This window comes from Mytilus californianus, unplaced genomic scaffold (genome assembly GCF_021869535.1).
Source record: "Mytilus californianus isolate M0D057914Y unplaced genomic scaffold, xbMytCali1.0.p SCAF_5, whole genome shotgun sequence".
Classification (NCBI taxonomy): domain Eukaryota; kingdom Metazoa; phylum Mollusca; class Bivalvia; order Mytilida; family Mytilidae; genus Mytilus; species Mytilus californianus.
In genome coordinates this window covers 118945239-118972662 of record NW_026262701.1, presented here as the reverse complement: position 1 = coordinate 118972662, position 27424 = coordinate 118945239, and the positions used below count along the sequence as shown (strand labels likewise).

Below are 27424 nucleotides of genomic sequence, written 5' to 3'. Positions count from 1 at the left end.
TAAATCCGTATTTTCATGCCATGTACATGTACATGTCCAACTGGCAGGTGTCATCTGACCTTGACCTCATTTTCATGGTTCAGTGGTTATAGTTAAATTTTTGTGTTTTGGTCCGTTTTTCTTATACTATAAGCAATAGGTCAGCTATATTTGTTGTATGGAAGGATTGTAAGCTGTTCATGTCTGCCTGGCATAGTTCATCTGACCTTGACCTCATTTTCACGATTCATTGGTCAATGTTTAGTTTTCTTGGTTAAGTCTGTTTCTTAGAAACTATAAGCAATAGGTCAACTATATTTAGTGTATTGAATGATTGTAAGGTGTACATGTATTTCTCGTTTGGTTTTTATGACCTTGACTTCATTTTCTTGGATCATGTTAAGTTTATGTAATAGTTGTAGTAAAGCTTTCATTTAGGACTATCAACATAATATCAATGGTTAGGAAAGAAGGTGAGACATTTCAGTGTGTGCACTCTTGTGAAATTTGGGTATGCATTTAGGAATTTTATATTTGTTGCTCTGCAGTTATGACCCTTGATAATGTGAAAAATACTTGTGGTTTCTGGGTTACAAAAAAGGAATTGTAATATCATCAATAGCAGTCTATAGAGGATGGTTCCTGTAGTTTTTAGGTGCATTTACTGCCCAAGCCAGGTTATACATTTTTATTTTTTTAGATTCAAACTTTTCCTTCAGAACTATTAATTGATGCTGTTCCTGCCTACAATATATAGGCAGATGCATCTGTGTCCCATGGACACATTCTGTTTTTATTTATATCAAAGACGGCAACATTCTTCAACTAACTATACACATTACAATTTCAGCAAAAATTCCAAAAAAGTTCTGGTTTTGGTTAACCTAAAGGGTTAATAATTCACAGAATCACACCGTATCATTATAATTTTCTCACAAATCTGTTTACAGTACAAAGATAGCTACTAGGGTATGAATGATATATTTGAATATGTTTGAAATTTAAAAGATACTTTCTATAATTTTTTTTACATTTTTTCAGAAAACACATAAAATGACAATAGATTAAAATCTGTTTCAATTTAGTTCTTTTTAATTCCTTGTTAAATTTTGAAAGAAAAGAACTACTTTCACAAATGATGTTACCTAAAAAATTGGTGGACATTAAGAAAATATTTATTCATAGTATGTAACTTGATATGCATCGAATCTTTCCTTAAATATCACAATACGGATTGAAAATATTTTATCTTATCATTTCACCTCTTTTTTTATCCAGCTCAATAAATGGATACCCAAACACTGCTCTAACCTTTTTATGACTACATTTTACTATTGTCATGGTTGCATCTTAACAAATACCTACAATTTCAGACATTTGGAGGAAAAGACCCTGGACTATATAAAGGAGATATTTATTATACACCAATACATAAACAATGGTATTACGATATTGTTATCGTGGATGTAAACGTAGATGGAAGCAGTTTAAGTCTAGATTGTAAAGAGGTATGCTAACATGTTACATAATTGTTCTAAGATTAGTCTATTTAATTTACCATACTTTTTCATCATAAGTTGAAAAAAATCAGAGATTTTTTTTTCAAACAAATGTAAATTTTGTATTCCTAAGTTGGCCAAAAAATCAAAAGGTCTTGAAATGTCTTACATGAGTTGGTATAAAGAAAAAATATTGAAAATGAGATCAGAAAAAATGCCTGAATAGCTGTAAAATTGACTGAATCACAGCACAGACGATGGTTTGATTACAGTTGGTTGTTATGTTGTATTGGTACACCACTGTCCAATGTTGGTTGCTGTCTGTATGTTGTACTGGTACACCACTGTCCAATGTTGGTTGCTGTCTGTATGTTGTACTGGTACACCACTGTCCAATGTTGGTTGCTGTCTGTATGTTGTACTGGTACACCACTGTCCAATGTTGGTTGCTGTCTGTATGTTGTATTGGTACACCACTGTCCAATGTTGGTTGCTGTCTGTATGTTGTACTGGTACACCACTGTCCAATGTTGGTTGCTGTCTGTATGTTGTATTGGTACACCACTGTCCAATGTTGGTTGCTGTCTGTTATATTTGATTTTGTTTATCGTTTTGTCCTTAATTTCTTATTTTATATTAGTGTGTGAAAGATGGCTATACTTATGCTAACAGTTTTAATGTTGAATGTTGTTGCAAGTTTGGTGATTCAGTTACTTTGGAGCCTCTAGTCGAACTGACATAGAAAAGATGTGCATTTTAATAAAAAAAAATCCCTTTTGAAAATGAGTGAGATTCACATGTTGCCTGTGTTTTTGTGGTAAATATTGCATTCATGCAATCAACAGTCAGGGATATAACTCTATAGGGTTATTACAGAAAAATAACATACATTTGTTATTGTGGACTAAAAAATCAAAGAACTGTGATAACATATGTATGTTACATGTTTCAAAGGGACAATATACATCATTAGTTTAGTTAAAATGTATAAAAGTTCTATTGATATTACTTTTGTCTATATGTATACTTAACTATTGAAAGATATAACAGTTCATAGTTTGCCAATTTTGCATAGTACACCTATATGTTATTACAGAAAAAATATGCCTGTAATAACTAAAGGGTGTTATCACAGCTTCTCTATATCACTTCAAAGCATTTGCTCAGACATACATCATGCTTAAGTACAATGTATTTTAATTTATTGTAAGAAATAATGACCAGAGCATATAATGAGGTTCTGTGCAAGTTTCTCAGTAATTCCCAAGTGTCTTATATAATAAGTTACATTCCTTTAATAACCTAGCCTTGTTATCACAGCTAAGTTTATCCCTTAATAGCCTCGTCTCATTGATTTACCATGGTTAATCAAAAATGAATTAATTTAATTAAAAAATTAGTTATCAAGGCTATGCATTTAGTTTCTGCGCAAAGTCTCAAGAGTTCCCTAGAGCCCACTATAAATGAAATAATTTTACAAATAACAAACATATGTTATTACAGATTTAGAAAATTTAAGGAATAAAGAGTAGACAACTCATGAAAGTATCTGTAATAACACACGCAAGTTATTTTCTGTAATAACCCTATAGAGTTATATCTTTGACTGATCAAAACCCTTATGTGGCTAGCTTATCAATTTTCCAAACTTTATCACTACTTATGAGATAAAAAATAATGTAGTTCATTGAGCACAACATTCTACACTTCCTATCCATACACAATCCCTCAAGACATTACGTGTTTGTATAACCATACTTGTCAAGAAAATTATATAAATTGTGCACAGTGCATGTATCTTGTATCTGTACTAAAAATATCAATGATGTCAATGTGAAATAATATTTAAATTTGGAGTTATCTTCCTTTATAAATATGAGGAGATTTGGTATGATTGCTAATGGGACAATTATCCACCATGACCAGAGTCCATAATTGTAGTCAAACCTTCCAATGCTTAATACAATACCATGTTTAGTTTGTATTTCCCACTGCAAAATGAATGCAATCTTTACTCTCAGTACTGACAAGCACTTTGATTATTTTATTTGCTCTAATAATTCTTTTTCAGTATAACTTTGACAGAACTATTGTTGACAGTGGTACAACTAATCTTCGTCTTCCATTGAAAGTTTTCTCAGGTGTTGTTTCCAAGGTTAAAAATTTTGTCCAGGTAAGTGGAAAAATATAATTTTTTGTTTTAAACATTTAAAGTTTTTGCAAACTATAGTACAAAATTGTATAGATATCACTGAAAGAATTGAAGGATTTTGTTTTACCATTCATTGTTATATCTCTCTCTCTCTTTTTTCTTGTACATAACTTATTAATAGAACCTGATGAAAATTGTACGGACATCACTGAAATAGATAAAGGGTTTTGTTTTTTGTTTTACCATTAATTGCTATCTCTCCCTCTCTCTCTCTCATACATAACTTATTAAAAGAACCTGATGAAAGCTTTTGCTAAATTTTTGAGTGGGTGGTTTAAAAATCATATATGAATTTTTATATAAGTTGAAATGTTGTTTTAAGGTCATATAATATCTAACATTAATTTTTTTTTTAATTTCTAGAAGATGCCTGCAGCCCCATCAGATCAGTTTTATAGTGGTCTATCTCATATGTGTTGGAAAACTTCTGCTGTTCCATATAGTTCTTTTCCAGTGATAGCATTGTCTATACCAGTAGGTGATGGTACAATGTTTGAACTCAAAATTGCTCCTCAGGTATGGAAGTGTTATTTACATCCTTTTAAAAAGCATGATTCTCGGACAGTAAAATCTGGTAGCCCTAAAAATCTGAATAAGTAAATATTCTATGAATTTCAGATAACTTCTGTGTTTTCATTAAGTCACTGAAAGTCACAACGTCAAATTGATTCTTATCAATCCAAATTAACTGCTTATTATTGCTTTTTATTATGATCACCTTTGTATGTAAAATGCCAACAATTCATTTAAAACAATACTGAAGAATTTTGGATAATAAAAAAGTTGAAAAAATATAAGCAGCTTGCAACATGAATTGATTGGTGTACTGTAAATTCAAAAATATATGTAGGACTCTAAAGTGCGATGGTCACGCTAAAGTGCGATGGTATACGCTAAAGTGGGATGGAGTTAAACGCTAAAGGCATGACACACTTAAGTGCGATAGTATAACACGCTAAAGTGCAATAGTATAGCATGCTAAAGTGCTATGGTGTAACGGGAATGGGGTTCAGGCAATGGTTTTCGTTTGTTGCTGTGTTTCTATTATTGTAGTTTTTCGTTTATTATTATGTTTATTAATCAAGCTGTTGTCTTTCTCTTTTTTTTTGTTTTACACTGGTCATTGTGTGGCCCGGTGTATATATAGATTGCTATGCGGAGTAGGCTAAGGCTCCACATTAAAGGCCTTAGTTATTAGTTGCATATATCGATGACATTTGGTAGAATATGTGTCTCATTTTTAGTCCCCCACCGACGAAGTCGAAGGGGACTTTAGGTGTGCACTCCGTCCGTCTGTCTGTCTGTCTGTCTGGCCATCCGTCAGTTCGGCAAATCAGTTTTCCACACCTTTTTTCTTCGTCCTTGAAGATATTGATTTGATATTTGGTGCATTGTTTCATCATAACAAGTTACAGATCAAGTTCGAATTTTGTTTCAGTCTGGTGATTTTGAGCAGAGTTATGGTCCTTGGACTTAGAAAATTCACTCAAATAATAAGTTTTCCACACTTTTTTCTTCATGCTTGAAGATATTGATTTGATTATAGGTATATAGTTTTATCATGACAAGTTACAGATCAAGTTCGAATTTTGTTCGGGTCTGATGATTTTGTGCAGAGAAATAGTCCTTGGACTTAGAAAATTCACTTGAATTTAGAGATAACGCGGAGACAGGTAAACAGGTATTTGCGACAGTAAAACTACCGATGGACGTCTGCAAAGCTTCAAATACAATACAGTTATCTCTATTCTAATGCAAAATAAACAAATCATTCAATTTTAGTCATTATTTCTGTGTAAAATTTTCATTAAACGAAAATTCTGTGAAATGATGTTATCTTCTTTGGTGCCTAAACTAGGTGACATCATAGGTGTGCTTCTGGCATCAAACGTAAACACCGGGCTTTTTCTGGGTTCTTGTCCGCTTCAAAATGTAATAAATTTGATGAAAAGAAGATTTGTAGGTCCAAATGTGAGTTTTTTTGCTTATTATTGGAGAAATTACATGTCAATATATTCGGGAATTCAAAATGTCAGCTTCCTTAGTTACAGACAGGGAGATTGAGAATTTTACGCTTGTCATCATCCAATCAGAGCCATTAATACAAACTAATTGCATTAGAATAATCAGTTTTCCTCACTTTTTTTCGTCATGCTTAAAGATGGTGATTTGATAATTGATATATAGTTTTATCATGACAAATTACAGGTTAAGTTTGAATTTTGTTCAGGTCTGATAATTTTGTGCAGAGTTATTGTCCTTGGACTTCGAAAAATTCACTTAAATAATCAGTTTTCCACACTTTTTTTCGTCATACTTGAAGATATTGACTTGATATTTGTTATATAGTTTGCACCATTGTACTTTAGTGTATCAAACTATTGCACTTTAGCGTAGACCATCGCCTTTTAGTGTGACCATCACGTTTTAGCGTCCACATCGCACTTTAGAGTCCTACATATATATGTGTGTATATATTATTGTAATTGTTGAGCAAATGACAAAATACAAGATTAGTAATTACTATTTCAGGAAAAATGTTGTATACATATGATGCTATCAAAATGTAAAATGATGTATATTTTTACTAAATCAATCTCTTTGTAGTTTTACAATAATAAAAAAATCAAAGGAATTCCTTTTGAAAATCTTGCTTCTGCAATACAAAAAATATTACAGCATGCAACAAAGACTGTCATTTTCATTACAGTTCCATAATCATGATAATTGTGATACTAATTATCCTCAGTAACTTTTTTGACATTTTTACAGCAATATTTGAGACCTGTTGGTGAAGTGAATGATGAAGGAGTGGGCGTTGACTGTTTTAAGTTTGGTATATCTAATTCTACATCAGGTAATATACTGTAGTTACTGTTAGGGTAGTGGCCTGTTATCTAATTCTACATCAGGTAATATACTGTAGTTACTGTTAGGGTAGTGGCCTGTTATCTAATTCTACATCCGGTAATATCCTGTAGTTACTGTTAGGGTAGTGGCCTGTTATCTAATTCTACATCAGGTAATATACTGTAGTTACTGTTAGAGTAGTGGACTGTTATCTAATTCTACATCCGGTAATATACTGTAGTTACTGTTAGGGTAGTGGCCTGCTATCTAATTCTACATCAGGTAATATACTGTAGTTACTGTTAGGGTAGTGGCCTGTTATCTAATTCTACATCAGGTAATATACTGTAGTTACTGTTAGGGTAGTGGCCTGTTATCTAATTCTACATCAGGTAATATACTGTAGTTACTGTTAGGGTAGTGGCCTGTTATCTAATTCTACATCCGGTAATATCCTGTAGTTACTGTTAGGGTAGTGGCCTGTTATCTAATTCTACATCAGGTAATATACTGTAGTTACTGTTAGAGTAGTGGACTGTTATCTAATTCTACATCCGGTAATATACTGTAGTTACTGTTAGGGTAGTGGCCTGCTATCTAATTCTACATCAGGTAATATACTGTAGTTACTGTTAGGGTAGTGGCCTGTTATCTAATTCTACATCAGGTAATATACTGTAGTTACTGTTAGGGTAGTGGCCTGTTATCTAATTCTACATCAGGTAATATACTGTAGTTACTGTTAGGGTAGTGGCCTGTTATCTAATTCTACATCAGGTAATATACTGTAGTTACTGTTAGGGTAGTGGCCTGTTATCTAATTCTACATCAGGTAATATCCTGTAGTTACTGTTAGAGTAGTGGCCTGTTATCTAATTCTACATCCGGTAATATACTGTAGTTACTGTTAGGGTAGTGGCCTGTTATCTAATTCTACATCAGGTAATATACTGTAGTTACTGTTAGGGTAGTGGCCTGTTATCTAATTCTACATCAGGTAATATCCTGTAGTTACTGTTAGAGTAGTGGCCTGTTATCTAATTCTACATCCGGTAATATACTGTAGTTACTGTTAGGGTAGTGGCCTGCTATCTAATTCTACATCAGGTAATATACTGTAGCTACTGTTAGGGTAGTGGCCTGTTATCTAATTCTACATCAGGTAATATACTGTAGTTACTGTTAGGGTAGTGGCCTGTTATCTAATTCTACATCAGGTAATATCCTGTAGTTACTGTTAGGGTAGTGGCCTGTTATCTAATTCTACATCAGGTAATATCCTGTAGTTACTGTTAGAGTAGTGGCCTGTTATCTAATTCTACATCAGGTAATATCCTGTAGTTACTGTTAGGGTAGTGGCCAAATATACTGTAGTTTCTGTTAGGGTAGTGGTCTGTAATCTAATTCTACATCAGGTAATATACTGTAGTTTCTGTTAGGGTAGTGGCCTGTTATCTAATTCTACATCAGGTAATATCCTGTAGTTACTCTTAGGGTAGTGGCCTGTTATCTAATTCTACATCAGGTAATATCCTGTAGTTACTGTTAGGGTAGTGGCCTGTTATCTAATTCTACATCAGGTAATATACTGTAGTTACTGTTAGGGTAGTGGCCTGTTATCTAATTCTACATCAGGTAATATCCTGTAGTTACTCTTAGGGTAGTGGCCTGTTATCTAATTCTACATCAGGTAATATCCTGTAGTTACTCTTAGGGTAGTGGCCTGTTATCTAATTCTACATCAGGTAATATCCTGTAGTTACTGTTAGGGTAGTGGCCTGTTATCTAATTCTACATCAGGTAATATACTGTAGTTACTGTTAGGGTAGTGGCCTGTCATCTAATTCTACATCAGGTAATATACTGTAGTTACTGTTAGGGTAGTGGCCTGTTATCTAATTCTACATCAGGTAATATACTGTAGTTTCTGTTAGGGTAGTGGCCTGTCATCTAATTCTACATCAGGTAATATACTGTAGTTACTGTTAGGGTAGTGGCCTGTTATCTAATTCTACATCAGGTAATATACTGTAGTTTCTGTTAGGGTAGTGGCCTGTTATCTAATTCTACATCAGGTAATATACTGTAGTTACTGTTAGGGTAGTGGCCTGTTATCTAATTCTACATCAGGTATATCCTGTAGTTACTGTTAGGGTAGTGGCCTGTCATCTAATTCTACATCAGGTAATATACTGTAGTTACTGTTAGGGTAGTGGCCTGTTATCTAATTCTACATCAGGTAATATACTGTAGTTACTGTTAGGGAAGTGGCCTGTTATCTAATTCTACATCAGGTAATATACTGTAGTTACTGTTAGGGTAGTGGCCTGTCATCTAATTCTACATCAGGTAATATACTGTAGTTACTGTTAGGGTAGTGGCCTGTTATCTAATTCTACATCAGGTAATATACTGTAGTTTCTGTTAGGGTAGTGGCCTGTTATCTAATTCTACATCAGGTAATATACTGTAGTTTCTGTTAGGGTAGTGGCCTGTTATCTAATTCTACATCAGGTAATATACTGTAGTTACTGTTAGGGTAGTGGCCTGTTATCTAATTCTACATCAGGTAATATACTGTAGTTACTGTTAGGGTAGTGGCCTGTTATCTAATTCTACATCAGGTAATGCCTGTTATCTAATTCTACATCAGGTGATATACTGTAGTTACTGTTAGGGTAATGGCCTGTTATCTAATTCTACATCAGGTAATATACTGTAGTTTCTGTTAGGGTAGTGGCCTGTTATCTAATTCTACATCAGGTAATATACTGTAGTTACTGTTAGGGTAGTGGCCTGTTATCTTATTCTACATCAGGTAATATACTGTAGTTTCTGTTAGGGTAGTGGCCTGTTATCTAATTCTACATCAGGTAATATACTGTAGTTTCTGTTAGGGAAGTGGCCTGTTATCTAATTCTACATCAGGTAATATACTGTAGTTACTGTTAGGGTAGTGGCCTGTCATCTAATTCTACATCAGGTAATATACTGTAGTTTCTGTTAGGGTAGTGGACTGTTATCTGATTCTACATCAGGTAATATACTGTAGTTTCTGTTAGGGTAGTGGCCTGTTATCTAATTCTACATCAGGTAATATACTGTAGTTACTGTTAGGGTAGTGGCCTGTTATCTAATTCTACATCAGGTAATATACTGTAGTTACTGTTAGGGTAGTGGCCTGTTATCTAATTCTACATCAGGTAATATACTGTAGTTACTGTTAGGGTAGTGGCCTGTTATCTAATTCTACATCAGGTAATATACTGTAGTTACTGTTAGGGTAGTGGCCTGTTATCTAATTCTACATCAGGTAATATACTGTAGTTACTGTTAGGGTAGTGGCCTGTTATCTAATTCTACATCAGGTAATATACTGTAGTTTCTCTTAGAGAAATGGCCTGTTATCTAATTCTACATCAGGTAATATACTGTAGTTACTGTTAGGGAAGTGGCCTGTTATCTAATTCTACATCAGGTAATATACTGTAGTTTCTCTTAGAGTAGTGGCCTGTTATCTAATTCTACATCAGGTAATATACTGTAGTTTCTGTTAGGGTAGTGGCCTGTTATCTAATTCTACACCAGGTAATATACTGTAGTTTCTGTTAAGGTAGTGGCCTGTTATCTAATTCTACATCAGGTAATATACTGTAGTTTCTGTTAGGGTAGTGGCCTGTTATCTAATTCTACATCAGGTAATATCCTGTAGTTTCTGTTAGGGTAGTGGCCTGTTATCTAATTCTACATCAGGTAATATACTGTAGTTACTGTTAGGGTAGTGGCCTGTTATCTAATGCTACATCAGGTAATATCCTGTAGTTACTCTTAGGGTAGTGGCCTGTTATCTAATTCTACATCAGGTAATATCCTGTAGTTACTGTTAGGGTAGTGGCCTGTTATCTAATTCTACATCAGGTAATATACTGTAGTTTCTCTTAGGGTAGTGGCCTGTTATCTAATTCTACATCAGGTAATATCCTGTAGTTTCTGTTAGGGTAGTGGCCTGTTATCTTATTCTACATCAGGTAATATCCTGTAGTTTCTGTTAGGGTAGTGGCCTGTTATCTAATTCTACATCAGGTAATATACTGTAGTTACTGTAAGGGTAGTGGACTGTTATCTGATTCTACATCAGGTAATATACTGTAGTTTCTGTTAGGGTAGTGGCCTGTTATCTAATTCTACATCAGGTAATATACTGTAGTTTCTCTTAGGGTAGTGGCCTGTTATCTAATTCTACATCAGGTAATATACTGTAGTTACTGTTAGGGTAGTGGCCTGTTATCTAATTCTACATCAGGTAATATACTGTAGTTACTGTTAGGGTAGTGGCCTGTTATCTAATTCTACATCAGGTAATATACTGAAGTTACTGTTAGAGTAGTGGCCTGTTATCTAATTCTACATCAGGCAATATCCTGTAGTTTCTCTTAGGGTAGTGGCCTGTTATCTAATTCTACATCAGGTAATATCCTGTAGTTTCTCTTAGGGTAGTGGCCTGTTATCTAATTCTACAGCAGGTAATATACTGTAGTTACTGTTAGGGTAGTGGCCTGTTATCTAATGCTACATCAGGTAATATCCTGTAGTTACTGTTAGGGTAGTGGCCTGTTATCTAATTCTACATCAGGTAATATACTGTAGTAACTGTTAGGGTAGTGGCCTGTTATCTAATTCTACATCAGGTAATATACTGTAGTTACTGTTAGGGTAGTGGCCTGTTATCTAATTCTACATCAGGTAATATGCTGTAGTTACTGTTAGGGTAGTGGCCTGTTATCTAATGCTACATCAGGTAATATCCTGTAGTTACTGTTAGGGTAGTGGCCTGTTATCTAATTCTACATCAGGTAATATACTGTAGTTACTGTTAGGGTAGTGGCCTGTTATCTAATTCTACATCAGGTAATATCCTGTAGTTTCTGTTAGGGTAGTGGCCTGTTATCTAATTCTACATCAGGTAATATACTGTAGTTACTGTAAGGGTAGTGGACTGTTATCTGATTCTACATCAGGTAATATACTGTAGTTTCTGTTAGGGTAGTGGCCTGTTATCTAATTCTACATCAGGTAATATACTGTAGTTACTGTTAGGGTAGTGGCCTGTTATCTAATTCTACATCAGGTAATATACTGTAGTTACTGTTAGGGTAGTGGCCTGTTATCTAATTCTACATCAGGTAATATACTGTAGTTACTGTTAGGGTAGTGGCCTGTTATCTAATTCTACATCAGGTAATATACTGTAGTTACTGTTAGGGTAGTGGCCTGTTATCTAATTCTACATCAGGTAATATACTGTAGTTTCTCTTAGAGTAATGGCCTGTTATCTAATTCTACATCAGGTAATATACTGTAGTTACTGTTAGGGAAGTGGCCTGTTATCTAATTCTACATCAGGTAATATACTGTAGTTTCTCTTAGAGTAGTGGCCTGTTATCTAATTCTACATCAGGTAATATACTGTAGTTTCTGTTAGGGTAGTGGCCTGTTATCTAATTCTACACCAGGTAATATACTGTAGTTTCTGTTTAGGTAGTGGCCTGTTATCTAATTCTACATCAGGTAATATACTGTAGTTTCTGTTAGGGTAGTGGCCTGTTATCTAATTCTACATCAGGTAATATCCTGTAGTTTCTGTTAGGGTAGTGGCCTGTTATCTAATTCTACATCAGGTAATATACTGAAGTTTCTGTTAGGGTAGTGGCCTGTTATCTAATTCTACATCAGGTAATATACTGTAGTTACTGTTAGGGTAGTGGCCTGTTATCTAATTCCACATCAGGTAATATACTGTAGTTACTGTTAGGGAAGTGGCCTGTTATCTAATTCTACATCAGGTAATATACTGTAGTTACTGTTAGGGTAGTGGCCTATTATCTAATTCTACATCAGGTAATATACTGAAGTTTCTGTTAGGGAAGTGGCCTGTTATCTAATTCTACATCAGGTAATATACTGTAGTTACTGTTAGGGAAGTGGCCTGTTATCTAATTCTACATCAGGTAATATACTGTAGTTACTGTTAGGGTAGTGGCCTGTTATCTAATGCTACATCAGGTAATATCCTGTAGTTACTCTTAGGGTAGTGGCCTGTTATCTAATTCTACATCAGGTAATATCCTGTAGTTACTGTTAGGGTAGTGGCCTGTTATCTAATTCTACATCAGGTAATATACTGTAGTTTCTCTTAGGGTAGTGGCCTGTTATCTAATTCTACATCAGGTAATATACTGTAGTTTCTCTTAGGGTAGTGGCCTGTTATCTAATTCTACATCAGGTAATATACTGTAGTTACTGTTAGGGTAGTGGCCTGTTATCTAATTCTACATCAGGTAATATACTGTAGTTACTGTTAGGGTAGTGGCCTGTTATCTAATTCTACATCAGGTAATATACTGAAGTTACTGTTAGAGTAGTGGCCTGTTATCTAATTCTACATCAGGCAATATCCTGTAGTTTCTCTTAGGGTAGTGGCCTGTTATCTAATTCTACATCAGGTAATATCCTGTAGTTTCTCTTAGGGTAGTGGCCTGTTATCTAATTCTACTTCAGGTAATATCCTGTAGTTTCTCTTAGGGTAGTGGCCTGTTATCTAATTCTACATCAGGTAATATCCTGTAGTTTCTCTTAAGGTAGTGGCCTGTTATCTTATTCTACATCAGGTAATATCCTGTAGTTTCTCTGAGGGTAGTGGCCTGTTATCTAATTCTACATCAGGTAATATCCTGTAGTTTCTCTGAGGGTAGTGGCCTGTTATCTAATTCTACATCAGGTAATATACTGTAGTTACTGTTAGGGTAGTGGCCTGTTATCTAATTCTACATCAGGTAATATACTGTAGTTACTGTTAGGGTAGTGGCATGTTATCTAATTCTACATCAGGTAATATACTGTAGTTACTGTTAGGGTAGTGGCCTGTTATCTAATTCTACATCAGGTAATATACTGTAGTTTCTGTTAGGGTAGTGGCCTGTTATCTAATTCTACATCAGGTAATATACTGTAGTTTCTGTTAGGGTAGTGGCCTGTTATCTAATTCTACATGAGTAATATACTGTAGTTTCTGTTAGGGTAGTGGCCTGTTATCTAATTCTACATCAGGTAATATACTGTAGTTTCTCTTAGGGTAGTGGCCTGTTATCTAATTCTACATCAGGTAATATACTGAAGTTACTGTTAGGGTAGTGGCCTGTTATCTAATTCTACATCAGGTAATATACTGAAGTTTCATTTAGGGTAGTGGCCTGTTATCTAATTCTCGCATGAAGAGATATTTGTCGTATCCCATTACACAGTGTGTGAAACGATAAATGTGTTAATTTGATTGGCTTAACCAGCATAATGAAATGATATTGTGACATTTCCATTGAGTATTCGTTAGATCATTGATGATTTTGAAAGGTCAAAACACTGTACAATTATATTCAAAACACTCACCCTTAGCACTTGAAAATGTTGTTTTTGTCAAATTTTACAAAATTCTTAAGCACGCAAAATGTTTTAAAATGTCTGATGGTAAGCATCAGATGCATTTTTCTTGATTTACCTTCATCAAAACACTCAAACCAAAACATCTGAAAGCCAGGGATGTATAAATACAAAGAACTGCCAGTGTTCTCCCCAGAAATTTTTTAAGGCGCAAAATTTCAAGGGCATTTAACCCTATTTTAGAGTGAACTATTGTGACCTGAAGCAATTGGTCATAAATCATTATATGCAATCATACACAGTATTAATATACATGTACATGATAAAGAATAAGAATATATATATGAAATAAATTCATTTTAAACACAGAAAGCATTTATATCACAGTCAATTAAATAAGTCAAAATGTATATATAGTTCAAGAAAAATCCTCATGTTCTTCTGGGCCTTCCAGTGCTGTACAGCTTCAGAAATATTAATTTCTGTACTTTCTAGAGATCTAGTAACAAGACAGTTTGTAATTTTGTTGGACAGCCTGTTCCTCAGTCTTTATCCTCTTTAGAGTTGAAAACATCATCTGCCTTTCGCTTAACCCATTTCTTCTTTGCAAAGAACATGTTGATTCAGTATTAAAATTAATTATGTTTAAGATGTTTGGTATACAACCTTTTAAAACAGAAAAAATTGTAATGAACCAACTGACCAGTGTCCATAGTTTTACATTACGCTTCCGTGTGTATAATTGTCAAAACGTTTCATTGGCAGGTAGATATAAACGAAACGTGACAAATTCTTCAAAGTTAATACCAGTGAAATTCTTTACCAGTGACATTATACAAATGCTGCAGCAATTCCGTACATATTTCCCGATGGATGAATTAACGATCGATGTTAAAAAAATATTTTATTTCTAAAACGTGACAGTTGACAGACAAATTTTACTTGCAAGCAACAATTTTTCACTTTCTAATAAAATAAATCACTCCTCGTTATCTTTAATAAAAGTTTATTTTACTTATTTTACTCTCATTCATAAATTTCATCGTAAATTTCTTGAGTAATGTGTATTCAAATTTATCACGTGTATTCATCATGTTCATTGGTCGTGTTTAAATAGATTCTTCTTCTCGACCAATGAAAAAATTCGTTACTTAAATGGCCAAGTGATTGCACACAGACGATGCGTAAATACAATGTATTTGCGAATGTATTTGCGATCTATTTCTTCAATTTTTGCACTGAAGTTTTTAAAAACTTTTATTTTCAACTAAAAATAAATATCTTCTTGATGATCATTTACGCTATAATCTGATTACATGGTCTGATAAGGCTGGAACAGGTAAATCAGAGACTTTTGCTAGTTATCAGTTATTGCGCAACATTAACCGACCTCTCAGCGGTGATCAGCAACTTGACAATTTTAACCAACATTTATAATTAAAATGTGAAAATTAACACGCTACGGGATCAAGTATTAAGGGACAGCGGCCAATTAAGACGCTGCCGGATCAACAAAAATATTTTGAAGGCGCTGCGGGACCGCAGGGTCATATCGGTCTGGGGAGAACACTGTCTGCTAAAATTTGATTGTTGTGATTTTATACTTCAGTTTTATTAACCAGATTTTTGAAGGAAAAATCGGTTATTGATTTGGGGATGTACGGTGGGCTGGCGGGTGGCTGCCAAACAGTGTCCGTTCATAAACATGCAAACGCTTTGACCAATTTTTAGCTCACCTGGCCCAAAGGGCCAAGTGAGCTTTTCTCATCACTTGTCGTCCGTCGTCATTAACTTTTTATACGACCGCAAAAAAATTTTTGTGGTCGTATATTGGTATGACGTTGGCGTCGTCGTCGTCGTCAGGCGTCGTCCGGCGTCGTCCGAAGACACATTGGTTTTCGCACTCTAACTTTAGTTTAAGTGAATGGATCTTTATGAAATTTTACCACAAGGTTCAATACCACAAAAGGAAGGTTGGGATTGATTTTGGGGGTTATGGTAATAACAGTAAAGGAATTAGGGGCCAAAAAGGGGCCAAAAATAAGCATTTTTGTAACTTCCAGACATAACTTGTGTGTTAGTGTATGGATCTCTCTGACATTGTACCACAAGGTTCCATATCACTTAAAGGAATGCTGGGATTGATTTTGGGGGTAATTGCCTCCAAATTTTAGGAATTAGGGGCCAAAAAAGGGGCAAAAAACAAGCATTTTTCTAGTTTCATGACAATAACTTGTGTTTAAGTGTATGGATCTTTCTGAAATTGTACTACAAGGTTCCATATCACAAAGGGAAAGCTGGGTTTGAGTTTGGGGGTAATTGCCCTAAACGTTTAGGAATTTGGGGCCAAAAAGGGGCAAAAAAAACACATTTTTTTCTAGTTTCCAGACAATAACTTGTGTTCAAGTGTATGGATCTCTCTGAAATTGTACTGCAAGGTACCATACCACAAAGGGAAGGCTGGGATTGAGTTTGGGGGTGATGAATCATAATGGGGGTTCAAAAAATTTTGGGGGGGGATTTATTTTTTTTTCATTTTTTTTCTTTTTTTCCTTTTTTGTTTCTTTTAAAATTTTCCATTTTAAGTTGGTTATTTCTGATTTATATTTAAAATCAAATAATAATGATATGGTAGGAGATACACACCAAACAGGATGTGTAAATTATTATATAATAAGTATTGTGCAATAGCAAGAAATTTTCAATTGCACAGTATTGCACAATAGCAAGAAATCTTCAATTGCACAGTATTGCGCAATAGCAAGAAATCTTCAATTGCACAGTATTGTGCAATAGCAAGAAATATCCAATAGCACAATATTGCGCAATAGCAAGAAATTGTCAATTGTACAGTATTGCGCAATAGCAAGAAATATTTAATAGCACAGGATTGTGCAAAAGAAGATACTTGCTATAAATTGCTTATTTCTTGACCAATTTCAATGGGGTTTTATTCTTGATTTCATGGGGTTCTTTAATATGCTGAATCTAACCGTGTATTTAGTTTTTGGATTTTGGGCCCCGTTTTTAAATTGGTCCACATTGAGGTCCAAAGGGTCCAAAATTAAACTTTGTTTGATTTCATCAAAAATTGAATTATTGGGGTTCTTTGATATGCCGAATCTAACCGTGTATTTAGATTCTTAAATTTTGGTTCCGTTTTCAAATTGGTCTACATTAAGGTCCAAAGGGTCCAAAATTAAACTTAGTTTGATTTTAACAAAAAATGAATTCTTAGGGTTCTTTGATATGCTGAATCTAAACATGTATTTAGATTTTTGATTATGGGCCCAGTTTTCAAGTTGGTCCAAATCGGGGTCCAAAATTAAACTTTGTTTGATTTCAACAAAAATTGAATATATGGGGTTCTTTGATATGCTGAATCTAACCATGTATTTAGATTTTTTATTTTTGGGCCCCATTATCAACTTTGTCCACATTGAGGTCAAAAGGGTCCAAAATTAAACTTTGTTTGATTTCATCAAAAATTGAATTATTGGGGTTCTTTGATATCCCGAATCTAACCATGTATTTAGATTCTTAATTTTTGGTTCCGTTTTCAAATTGGTCTACATTAAGGTCCAAAGGGTCCAAAATTAAACTTAGTTTGATTTTAACAAAAATTGAATTCTTAGGGTTCTTTGATATGCTGAATCTAAACATGTATTTAGATTTTTGATTATGGGCCCAGTTTTCAAGTTGGTCCAAATCAGGGTCCAAAATTAAACTTTGTTTGATTTCAACAAAAATTGAATATATGGGGTTCTTTGATATGCTGAATCTAACGATGTATTTAGATTTTTGATTTTTGGGCCCCGTTATCAACTTTGTCCACATTGAGGTCAAAAGGGTCCAAAATTAAACTTTGTTTGATTTCATCAAAAATTGAATTCTTGGGGTTCTTTGATATGCTGAATCTAACCATGTATTTAGATTTTGGATATTGGACCATAATAGGTGAATGTCCAATTTAAAATTTTTAAGTTCTTAGACCACATTCAATCTGTGTTAGAAACCTATGCTGTGTCAAATATTTAATCACAATCCAAATCCAAAGCTGTATCAAGCTTGAATGTTGTGTCCATACTTCCCCCAACTGTTCAGGGTTCGACCTCTGCGGTCGTATCAAGCTGCGCCCTGCGGAGCATTTTATTACCTTTTGAACTTCTTCTAGAGAACCACTGAATGGAATGAAACCAAACATGGCATGAATGTTCCTTATGAGGTGCTGACCAAGTGTTGTTACTTTGTAGCGGATCCATCATCCAAGATGGCCGCCATCGGGGGACTTAGTTTAACATAGGACCCTATGGGAAATACATACAAATGTTTTCTTTTAGAGAACCACTGAATGGAATGAAACCAAACATGGCATGAATGTTCCTTATGAGGTGCTGACCAAGTGTTGTTACTTTGAAGCTGATCCATTATCCAAGATGGCCGCCAGCGGGGGACTTAGTTTGACATAGGACCCTATGGGAAATACATACAAATGTCTTCTTTTAGAGAACCACTGAATGGTATGAAACCAAACATGGTCTGAATGTTCCTTATGAGGTGCTGACCGAGTGTTGTTACTTTGAAGCCGATCCATAATCCAAGATGGCCGCCAGCGGGGGACTTAGTTTAACATAGGACCCTATGGGAAATACATACAAATGTCTTCTTTTAGAGAACCACTGAATGGAATGAAACCAAACATGGCATGAATGTTCCTTATGAGGTGCTGACCAAGTGTTGTTACTATGAAGCCGATCCATAATCCAAGATGGCCGCCAGCAGGGGACTTAGTTTAACATATGGACCCTATGGGAAATACATACAAATGTCTTCTTTTAGAGAACCACTGAATGGAATGAAACCAAACATGGCATGAATGTTTCTTATGAGGTGCTGACCGAGTGTTGTTACTTTGAAGCCGATCCATAATCCAAGATGGCCGCCAGCAGGGGACTTAGTTTAACATGGGACCCTAAGAGAAATACATACAAATGTCTTCTTTTAGAGAACCACTGAATGGAATGAAACCAAACATGGCATGAATGTTCCTTATGAGGTGCTGACCGAGTGTTGTTACTATGAAGCCGATCCATAATCCAAGATGGCCGCCAGATGGGGACAATGTTTAACAAAGGACCTTATGGACAATACATACAAATGTCTTCTTTTAGAGAACCACATACTGAATGGATTGAAACTAAACATGGCATGAATGTTCCTTATGAGGTGCTGACTAAGTTTTGTTACTTTGAAGCTGATCCTTCATCCATGATGGACGCCAATGGGGGGACTTCCTTTAACATAAGACCCTATGGGGAATACATACAAATGCTTCTTCTAGAGGTGCACTGAATGGAATGAAACCAAAACATGGCATAAATATTTCTTATGAGGTGCTGATGAAGTGTTGCTACTTTGTTGCCGATTTACTGTTCAAGATGGCCACCAGGATTTTTTATTAAATTACAGGACCAATATTAAACCAAATTTGGCCTCACTCATTATTAGGGTATCTGTTATGATTTTAATCTATTTTTACATGATTTCCAAAACCAAAGTAGAATCAGGTGAGCGACACAGGCTCTTGAGAGCCTCTAGTTTTATATTTTGATATGTTTTTACCTGTGACTAAATGAAGGTCAAGTTCAATTTTCATGATTTTAGCTTCTCTCGTTTTTGAGTTTTCGACTTTTTAGAAGTCCGAATATATAATTACCGGTATTATAATATTGAGTTATTTCCCTTTGAACAGAAATTGTGATTTGCAAATATCATTTTCATTGGATAATAATCTATTTTTATTAAAGGATATATTTCACCACATTACATTGTGTAGATAAAATTGTTGACATTGATAGATAAGTTTCAGATCTATATTAGTTTGTGACAAATGAAAGAAAAAATATTGGGAACTATTAATTATATATATAAAGTTTGATTACACTAAGTATTTTTAAATAATTTTCACCTGTTAATAGATAACAAAACATCTGGTAAATATCTTATCACACAATTATAATTTCGACCTCTGCAGGAAAATCCGGTTTGCTGTCACTCTGACAGCCTCTTGTCTCAATTACTTTGACAGAAATATAGATTAGATATGCATCATATTAATTTCATATTTTTTTTATTTATCCCAGGAACAGTAATAGGGGCAGTAGCTATGGAAGGTTTTTATGTTATATTTGATAGAGCCAATAAAACAATTGGTTTTGGTGAATCATCTTGTCCAGTGAGAGATGAAACCGCTTTAAAATCTACCATTCTTGGTAACATTCCATATAAAGGTTTGTATACATAACATTTTAGGTCACTCTATTATATCTTATTTCTGTCAATAGCTATTTACCTATCCATAAAAGATCGGCGGGGGACATTTTAGTGGAAAAAAATCAGAAGTTTTAGCGGCATTTTATTGCCAGATTTTTAACCCATTTTAGTGAAAAGTGAAATTATTAATGCCCATTTAAGCGATAGAAATTAATTAATATTAAAACTTTTTAGGTCCAGTTAAAGTCTAAAAATTAACTCAAATGTTTAATTAAAATGAAATTGAGAATGGAAATGGGGAATGTGTGTCATAATGTATGTAAAACTTCCTAGGTCAAAGGTCAAGTTCAAACACTTTGGTTTTAGTTGACAACCCCATGTCCTTTGGTAAAGATCGTGTCTGCTCTATATCTTGAGAACTGTTATGATTTCAAAGTTTATACTTGACATGTATATAAACCAACACCAGAGGGTGTGTCATAATTTATGTACAACTTCCTAGGTCAAAGGTCAGGGTCATAAACTTCGGTTTCAGTTGACAACCCCATGTCCAATGATAAAGATACAAATTTTTTGCCACACGTTATTCACAGCTGGACCCACAGAGATGGCTCCCATCTCAATGATATCTAGTTTCCTCTGTTTGTTTCAACAATATTTATTTCCACCATTAACCAAATTGTAAATGCAAACAAGTAACATTAAGCCAGCATAGATTATTGTTTATGGATGTATATAGATAGGGTTTTATATGTCTCTGGTATTATTCAACCAGGTAAATTTTCGCTAAAATAGGCTCCCTAAAATACTTGTGAATGGATTAATACGGAGCTAAAATGTCCCCTCAGGCTAGTAGTTTTAAATTTTTAGCTAGAATGTCCTGCGCCCTAAAATATATTATCACATATTTGTTATGAAATCATTGGGTTTCGCATTTGTAATAACCACAGAATAGCCTTAGTTATATTTATCCCAAGGGAAAATGTTTAATCAAAGTTATTAAAAGTTTGTTATATACTTTAGCAAGATCTCCCTTTGTCAAAGTCTTTATTAGTAAAGAAAGATAAATTGCTACAGGCAATGAATGGTCTTGCCCCTTTGGATTTAAAAAAAAAGATTTTGGGAAGAAGATCTTAATGCATAGTTATTAACAATATTGAACCACTTGAAAATAGTTCAGATAAATATTGTGCTGCTAGATTATTCAATCATTTTATATCATCTGTGCCATAAAATATCTAATTCTATTATTAATAGTAAGCCATTCTTATTCTTTAAACGTAACTGATGAAGAAATATCAAAACCCTCATTTAAAATATCTTTACATTAGGGCTTTTTTTTGTTCTTTTATATTAATGACCTGTTTTCTGTATAAAGATTGGTTGCAAGGACTTATATGATGATGACTCAACATCGCATTTGCTTGGAATTATGAAACTTTACAGTAACAGGTATATGATGGTTTGCTTGTGTTTGTGTTGAGGAAAGGTGTAATGATCATATCAATTTTATTAACACTAATAACATAAGATTGTTATCATAAAAGTGAACAAGGATGCACCATCATATTTCTGTTTAAACAGCAATCCATATTCCTTCAGAAATCTCTCTCTCACTAAATCAAAAATAGGATTGTAACATCTTTTGATGAGGAGCATCTTTGGAAGAATTTACTTACATCTTTTATAAGTGACACATACTTTGCTAGAGTACAGGATCATAAATCATTTAAGTGTTGTCTCCCCTCATAAAGTGTTTCAAATAAATATACACTTCCTTTAAATGTATTTCAATCAATTAATGACAAAAAAAATGTTCATTGCTTTTAATGATTGTCATAACTTTATATATATATCACTGCCAACTGTATGGAAAATTCACTTTTCATTAAATCATGTGTTTTGTATTGGTTAATTAGAAGTACATTACACCTTCTACTTTTGTGGATAAATAGTATCATTTTAATGTTTGCCATGTATGCACTTTTTTTCAAAAAACAAGATCCCCACCCATAGCAAGGGGATACACCAAAACCCACTGGATTCCAACAAACCTCCCTGAAAAGAGAAAATACTATTTAAGACTATTAGATTCAAGATTCAGATTGAAGCTTGACTTAAAGTTCAATGTTGTGACCCCAAATAACCCCCCTCTGAGAAATCCTTGCTACACACTAGAGGCCTTTACTCTTTTGTGGTGAGGGCCAAAGGTAAGATAAGTTGTATTACTACTTACTAACTGTGTTACACTGTAAAAATAAAGTATTTTGTTTATTTTGTTTTTGTTGTTAGATATAAGATTGTTCAGAAAATCTTTTCTAAAATACTGTAAATTCAGAAATTATTGCGAAGTTTTTATTAATGCAAATAACACGACTACTTGAGTATCGCAATAATAAAAACTCACATTCTGATATCAAATACATATATCTGTATGTAGCTTTTCCTCAAATCGCAATAGTTAAACTCACATTTTTGTTAATTTTTCAAAAATCGCAATAAGAAATGCACGCAATAATTTCTGAATTTACAGTATTGACACAATAAAGGAAACAGTTATTCTTTGGTAATTGTATGAATTAAAAGAATGTACTCTTTTTTAAAAATTGTGCATTGTCTGCCTTCTGTGTGCATTATGTTGACAGGTGAAGACAAAATCTTATATTTATTTTTCCAGTTATATATAATACCTTCTTAATGTATAATTATTCAATTTTAAGTTGTCTTAACCATATGTAAATGAATGACGGCTTTTAAGAAAAAATTGCTCTTCAATCCACAAAATTGTGTACCAATACTTTAACATCACAATGTTTGTTTGTTTGCAGGAAATTATAAAGATTGTGCATACAACAAAAAAGAACCAGATACTAAATCATTAACAATAGCAGGTTATATAATGGCTGGACTGACGTGTGTATGTATCGTTCCATTTATAATTGTATTCATTAAGTGGAAATGGCAGGATAGAATGTTACGTTACAGACATCATGACCAAACAGATTTAATACAGACTGATAGATGATATTAATAACTTTATATAGTAGAGATAAAAATTATAGATACATTATACATCACAGGTAGATTTTGTTATTTCCATCTGTCAAGGGAGTGGAAAAAACCTAATTGGTTCACTATGCCCTTCCTCTGGAAGGGACATGCCACCACTTTTTATTTCATCATTGGAACTTATAATACAGTTCCACGGAAAAATAAGTAAAGCATTGGTATTCATATTTGTTTATACCAAATCTGATGTTAAATTTGATTTGGAAGGAGTTGTCTGCCCACAGTTCAGGTTGAAGTGAGAAAATCAAAAATGACCTGATGTGTAGATGAGATTAATTAATGGGTGTTTAGTAGGATGAGAGCTTACACAACTAATCATGACAATCAATTTTACTCCTTTTAAAAAATCACTGATAAGGACAAGAACAGATATTGCTTCAAATATTATACTGTGGAATCAGTTATTTTTCGTGGATATCAGTTTTCGTGGATTGAGGAACAATTGTATTTTTTTGGATATTTGATTTCGTTGTTTTGCTAAAGTGTGCATACAAGCTTTTGTACTTTGTTGAACATTTGAATTCTTGGTTAAACTATATCCACAAACTCCACATAAATTGATATTCCACATAAATTGATATTCCACGTAAATTGATATTCCACAAATAATAATTAATCCACAGTACACAGGAAATGACAAAACAAGAGAAATGTGCTTCAATTGCTGTTTTGATATTTTCAGATTTTTATCCAAAGAAATCAGTATTATGAAATGACGAAATGATTTTTATGCCCACGCCGTAGCGGAGGGGGCATTAAGTTTTACCCTTGTCCGTCTGTACGTACGTACGTACGTCCCAAAATTGGTTTCCATTCTCTAACTTGAGTTTGCCTCAACCAAATGTTATGAAACTTATACACAATGCTTATTATCACAAAATACAGATCAAGTTAGAATTTTGGTGGGGTCACTTTAACCATTCTCGAGTTATGCCCCATTATAAATTGAAAAATTAAAAAAATTTAGTTTCCGTTCTGTAACTTAAGTTTGCCCCAACCAAACATTATGAAACCTATACACAATACTTATTACCACAAAACTCAGATCAAGTACAAATTTGGGTAGCATCACTTTTATCGTTTTTGAGTTATGTCCCTTTATAATGTTGTATGCAAGCGGGGGCATTATCTGTGTCCATGGGGACATATTCTCCATTTTTTTGAAATATGAAGTTTATTTGTACAAGGCATAAAAAGATATAGAAATGGTAAGCTGACCAATCATATCTATTTCCTGCAGAGTTATCTTTACTTTTCTTTATACTGCTATGCTGTAAGCTAATCAGAAGATAATTTTGGGGTGAAAATAGTAATTTATGGGCACAAAACATATGCCCCTCAAATATGCAACATCATACAATCTATAGAAATACATTGTTAATTTCAGAGGCAAGGCATAAATTTATTTATAGTCAATAAAGTTGACTGCACTGATAGCATTATAAGTTGCAATATAGATTTATTTACATTTTTATTGACTAATGAATGATTGACTTTGTTGTCAGTAAGTTGTTTATATATTCACTAGTTAAGTGGTTCACATTTAGGTCATTTATTGTTTATACTTTCACTTGTTAATTGAATATTCACTTTTTCATTATTGACATTCACATTGTCAACTGTTCATTAAGATCATTTTTAGTTTGCCTTGAGAATGGTGAAATATTCTTTGTAAACACTAACCGGATTCATACATGTCTGGGTTCACTGTAGTGTATGAAAATATCTTATATCTAATCAGGATTCAGGGGCCTCTGAGGCCGAGTGGTCTAAGAAGCCAAACTTCTATATTACTAGCCTGTCAACACTGAGGTTGGGAGTCCGAGTCCTACACATGGCAGATGCGTTCAACACCTATCTTAATTGACTACAATTATCAGTTTTCCTACTGAAGGTCCGGGGTTCTCTCCGGGCACTCAGGCTTTCTCCACCAATAAAAACTGGTGGCCTTGAAATAGCCAACAGTGCTGAAAGTGGTGTTATACCAATCAAGAAATCAATCAATATATTTAATCAAGGGGATATTGAAGCAAAACTTGTAATCATAAATTAATTTATGTTATTTTATTTTTAATATGCTCTTCTTATTTCCATGTATTTTATACTCTCTTGTGATGGTGTCTCATTTTCTTAGTTTGTCAAAGTTTCAAATTTTTTTTACAAGACCAAATATGAAAATGGGGCCTATTGATACTGCATTCAATCATCACCAGCCTCATCAACATCTAGTTTCAGTTAAGGGTTTATTTAGACTTTAATTACTTTGTCGAACCCTTCATGGAACTTATAAAAGAAACTTTGACAAAAGCTTCCTTATAATCAAATGAATTTATATTTATATCATAAATGCTGAAAATGTTTATTAAAGTAACAATTTTGCATATTACTATAACAAAATTTATATTGGATAGTAATTTAATTATGTCATTTTCACTGCCAGATCTAGTCTAAAATAGTACCTGCAATAATCACATCGGAGCATCTAGTCAAAGCTAATAGAGGAGTAATAAAAAGTTACATTTTCTTAAGTCAGAATTAGAAGGTTCAGAATGTAGAATAGATGGTGAATTTACTTTATGATATTAAATAATTATTGTTTTGGTCTAAGAGGGTGGTAAAGGGTTATTTTCGTGCAACGTGTTTTGCCATTTTTATTTCACGTGCATCCGTGAAAAAGGTTCGTTATTCACCGTGTTTCGTGAAATCGGTAAAAAGATCAATGTGCAAGAAATTTTTAATTGTTCGTTCATCGTGAAATGGCAATTTTATTTCGCGTTCTTCCGTGCAGATACCCCCCCTTTACGCCCCTCGTCTAAGTTTATGGAGTGGAATTTTTTTTATGCATTTCGATTATATAGATTAATTTTTGTCTCACCTTGCAGAATACAAAACATAGTGATGCTAATCCAGCAGGTGATGCTAGTGCATAAAGCTGAATATTTTGAAAAGGTGTTTAACAAAAATTATACATACATTATTTTTTTAAATCTTTTTTAAGAAATTTAAGTTGTTGCAATAAGATTTTGCATATAAGATGATTATTTTTTTTCAATACAAACAATCAACAAAAAGAAATCACATATTTGATTTGCTCTATGTATGTATTTTAGTGAATCATTTGAGTTCAGAATCTACCTTAGAAAAGTGCTTTATTCTTTAAAATACTGTAAACCAATTTATTTTCAATGATACTTTTTTTAGGGGGCATCTAACCCTTTTTACTAAACTTTGCAGCTATTTTTTTTTTTGTGATTTTCTTAGGCATTTTGATGTTTTTTTTATATAAAAAAAAATCCATGTTTGTCATTGTCTCAAATATTTATATTTTTCTGCTTGCAGAAGTCACTTGAATAAATAAATCACCAAAATTTGTTGGTTTACAGTAAAAGATCTAATGTATAATTATATGTTGTACATGATTTTAGTGCTTCCATATTTATTAATTTGTTATATTATATGAAATAATGTGGTTGACTTTATAAAAAAAGATAGCAAAGTTGCTAGAATATTGGCTTATTTCTTCTTACCTTGTAAACCAAAGGCTTTAAAATTAGTATTGGCTGCTTCTTTGCTAAGCACACTACGTTGAGGAGTAAGAGCGAAGACTGGTCGGCTCAGAGTTAGAATAATGTATCTGGCTAGGGTGAAATGTCTTCCAGCAGACTGTTACCTTGTGAACTAGCACCTTAAAAATCCGAAACAGTGTGTTGGTCTAAACTATAATATATATTAGTTCAGCGAAATGGACTCCACACTAAACTCTGAAACATACAAATAAACCAAAATTTAAAAAAACAGAAGACTAGCAAAGGCTAGACGTTCCTGACTTCGGACAGGCACAAAAATGTTAGGCAGGGTTAAGCATGTTTTGTTAGATCTCAACCCTCCCCTATACCTCTAGCCAATGTGGAATAAAGAAACACACTGCAAAACACACAGTAAAACTCAGTTTGAAAGAAGTCTGAGTCCGATGTTAGATTAGGTAACAGAATAAAATAAGCAAAATGACAATGATCAACATAGATTAACAAAGAACAACTATCAGTTACTGACATGCCAGATCCAGACCTAAATAAAACTCATCAAAAGATCATGTCTTCATCATATG

At 33.7% G+C, this 27424-nt stretch overlaps 1 protein-coding gene and 1 long non-coding RNA gene across 3 annotated transcripts in view; both read left to right on the top strand.

Moving 5' to 3' along the window:
• Positions 1 to 26822, top strand: part of LOC127700851 (beta-secretase 1-like) — a 50901-nt gene extending 24079 nt beyond the window's left edge. The window contains exons 6-12 of one of the 2 annotated variants that reach the window (XR_007981739.1): positions 1353 to 1487; positions 3550 to 3651; positions 4054 to 4206; positions 6463 to 6547; positions 20118 to 20264; positions 21626 to 21699; positions 23076 to 23212. Coding sequence is in view for 1 of the 2 variants with exons in the window: in XM_052204546.1 (XP_052060506.1) it covers positions 1353 to 1487; positions 3550 to 3651; positions 4054 to 4206; positions 6463 to 6547; positions 20118 to 20264; positions 23076 to 23272 (819 nt within the window). In the remaining variant the exon portion in view is untranslated. Of the gene's footprint in view, positions 1 to 1352; positions 1488 to 3549; positions 3652 to 4053; positions 4207 to 6462; positions 6548 to 20117; positions 20265 to 21625; positions 21700 to 23075 lie in introns of both variants that reach the window. The other variant, XM_052204546.1, reaches the window with a different exon arrangement.
• Positions 15761 to 17948, top strand: LOC127700858 (uncharacterized). Its single transcript, XR_007981745.1, has 2 exons — positions 15761 to 17156; positions 17554 to 17948. It is a non-coding gene; the product is annotated as an uncharacterized LOC127700858 (long non-coding RNA).
• Positions 26823 to 27424: the final 602 nt, after the last annotated feature.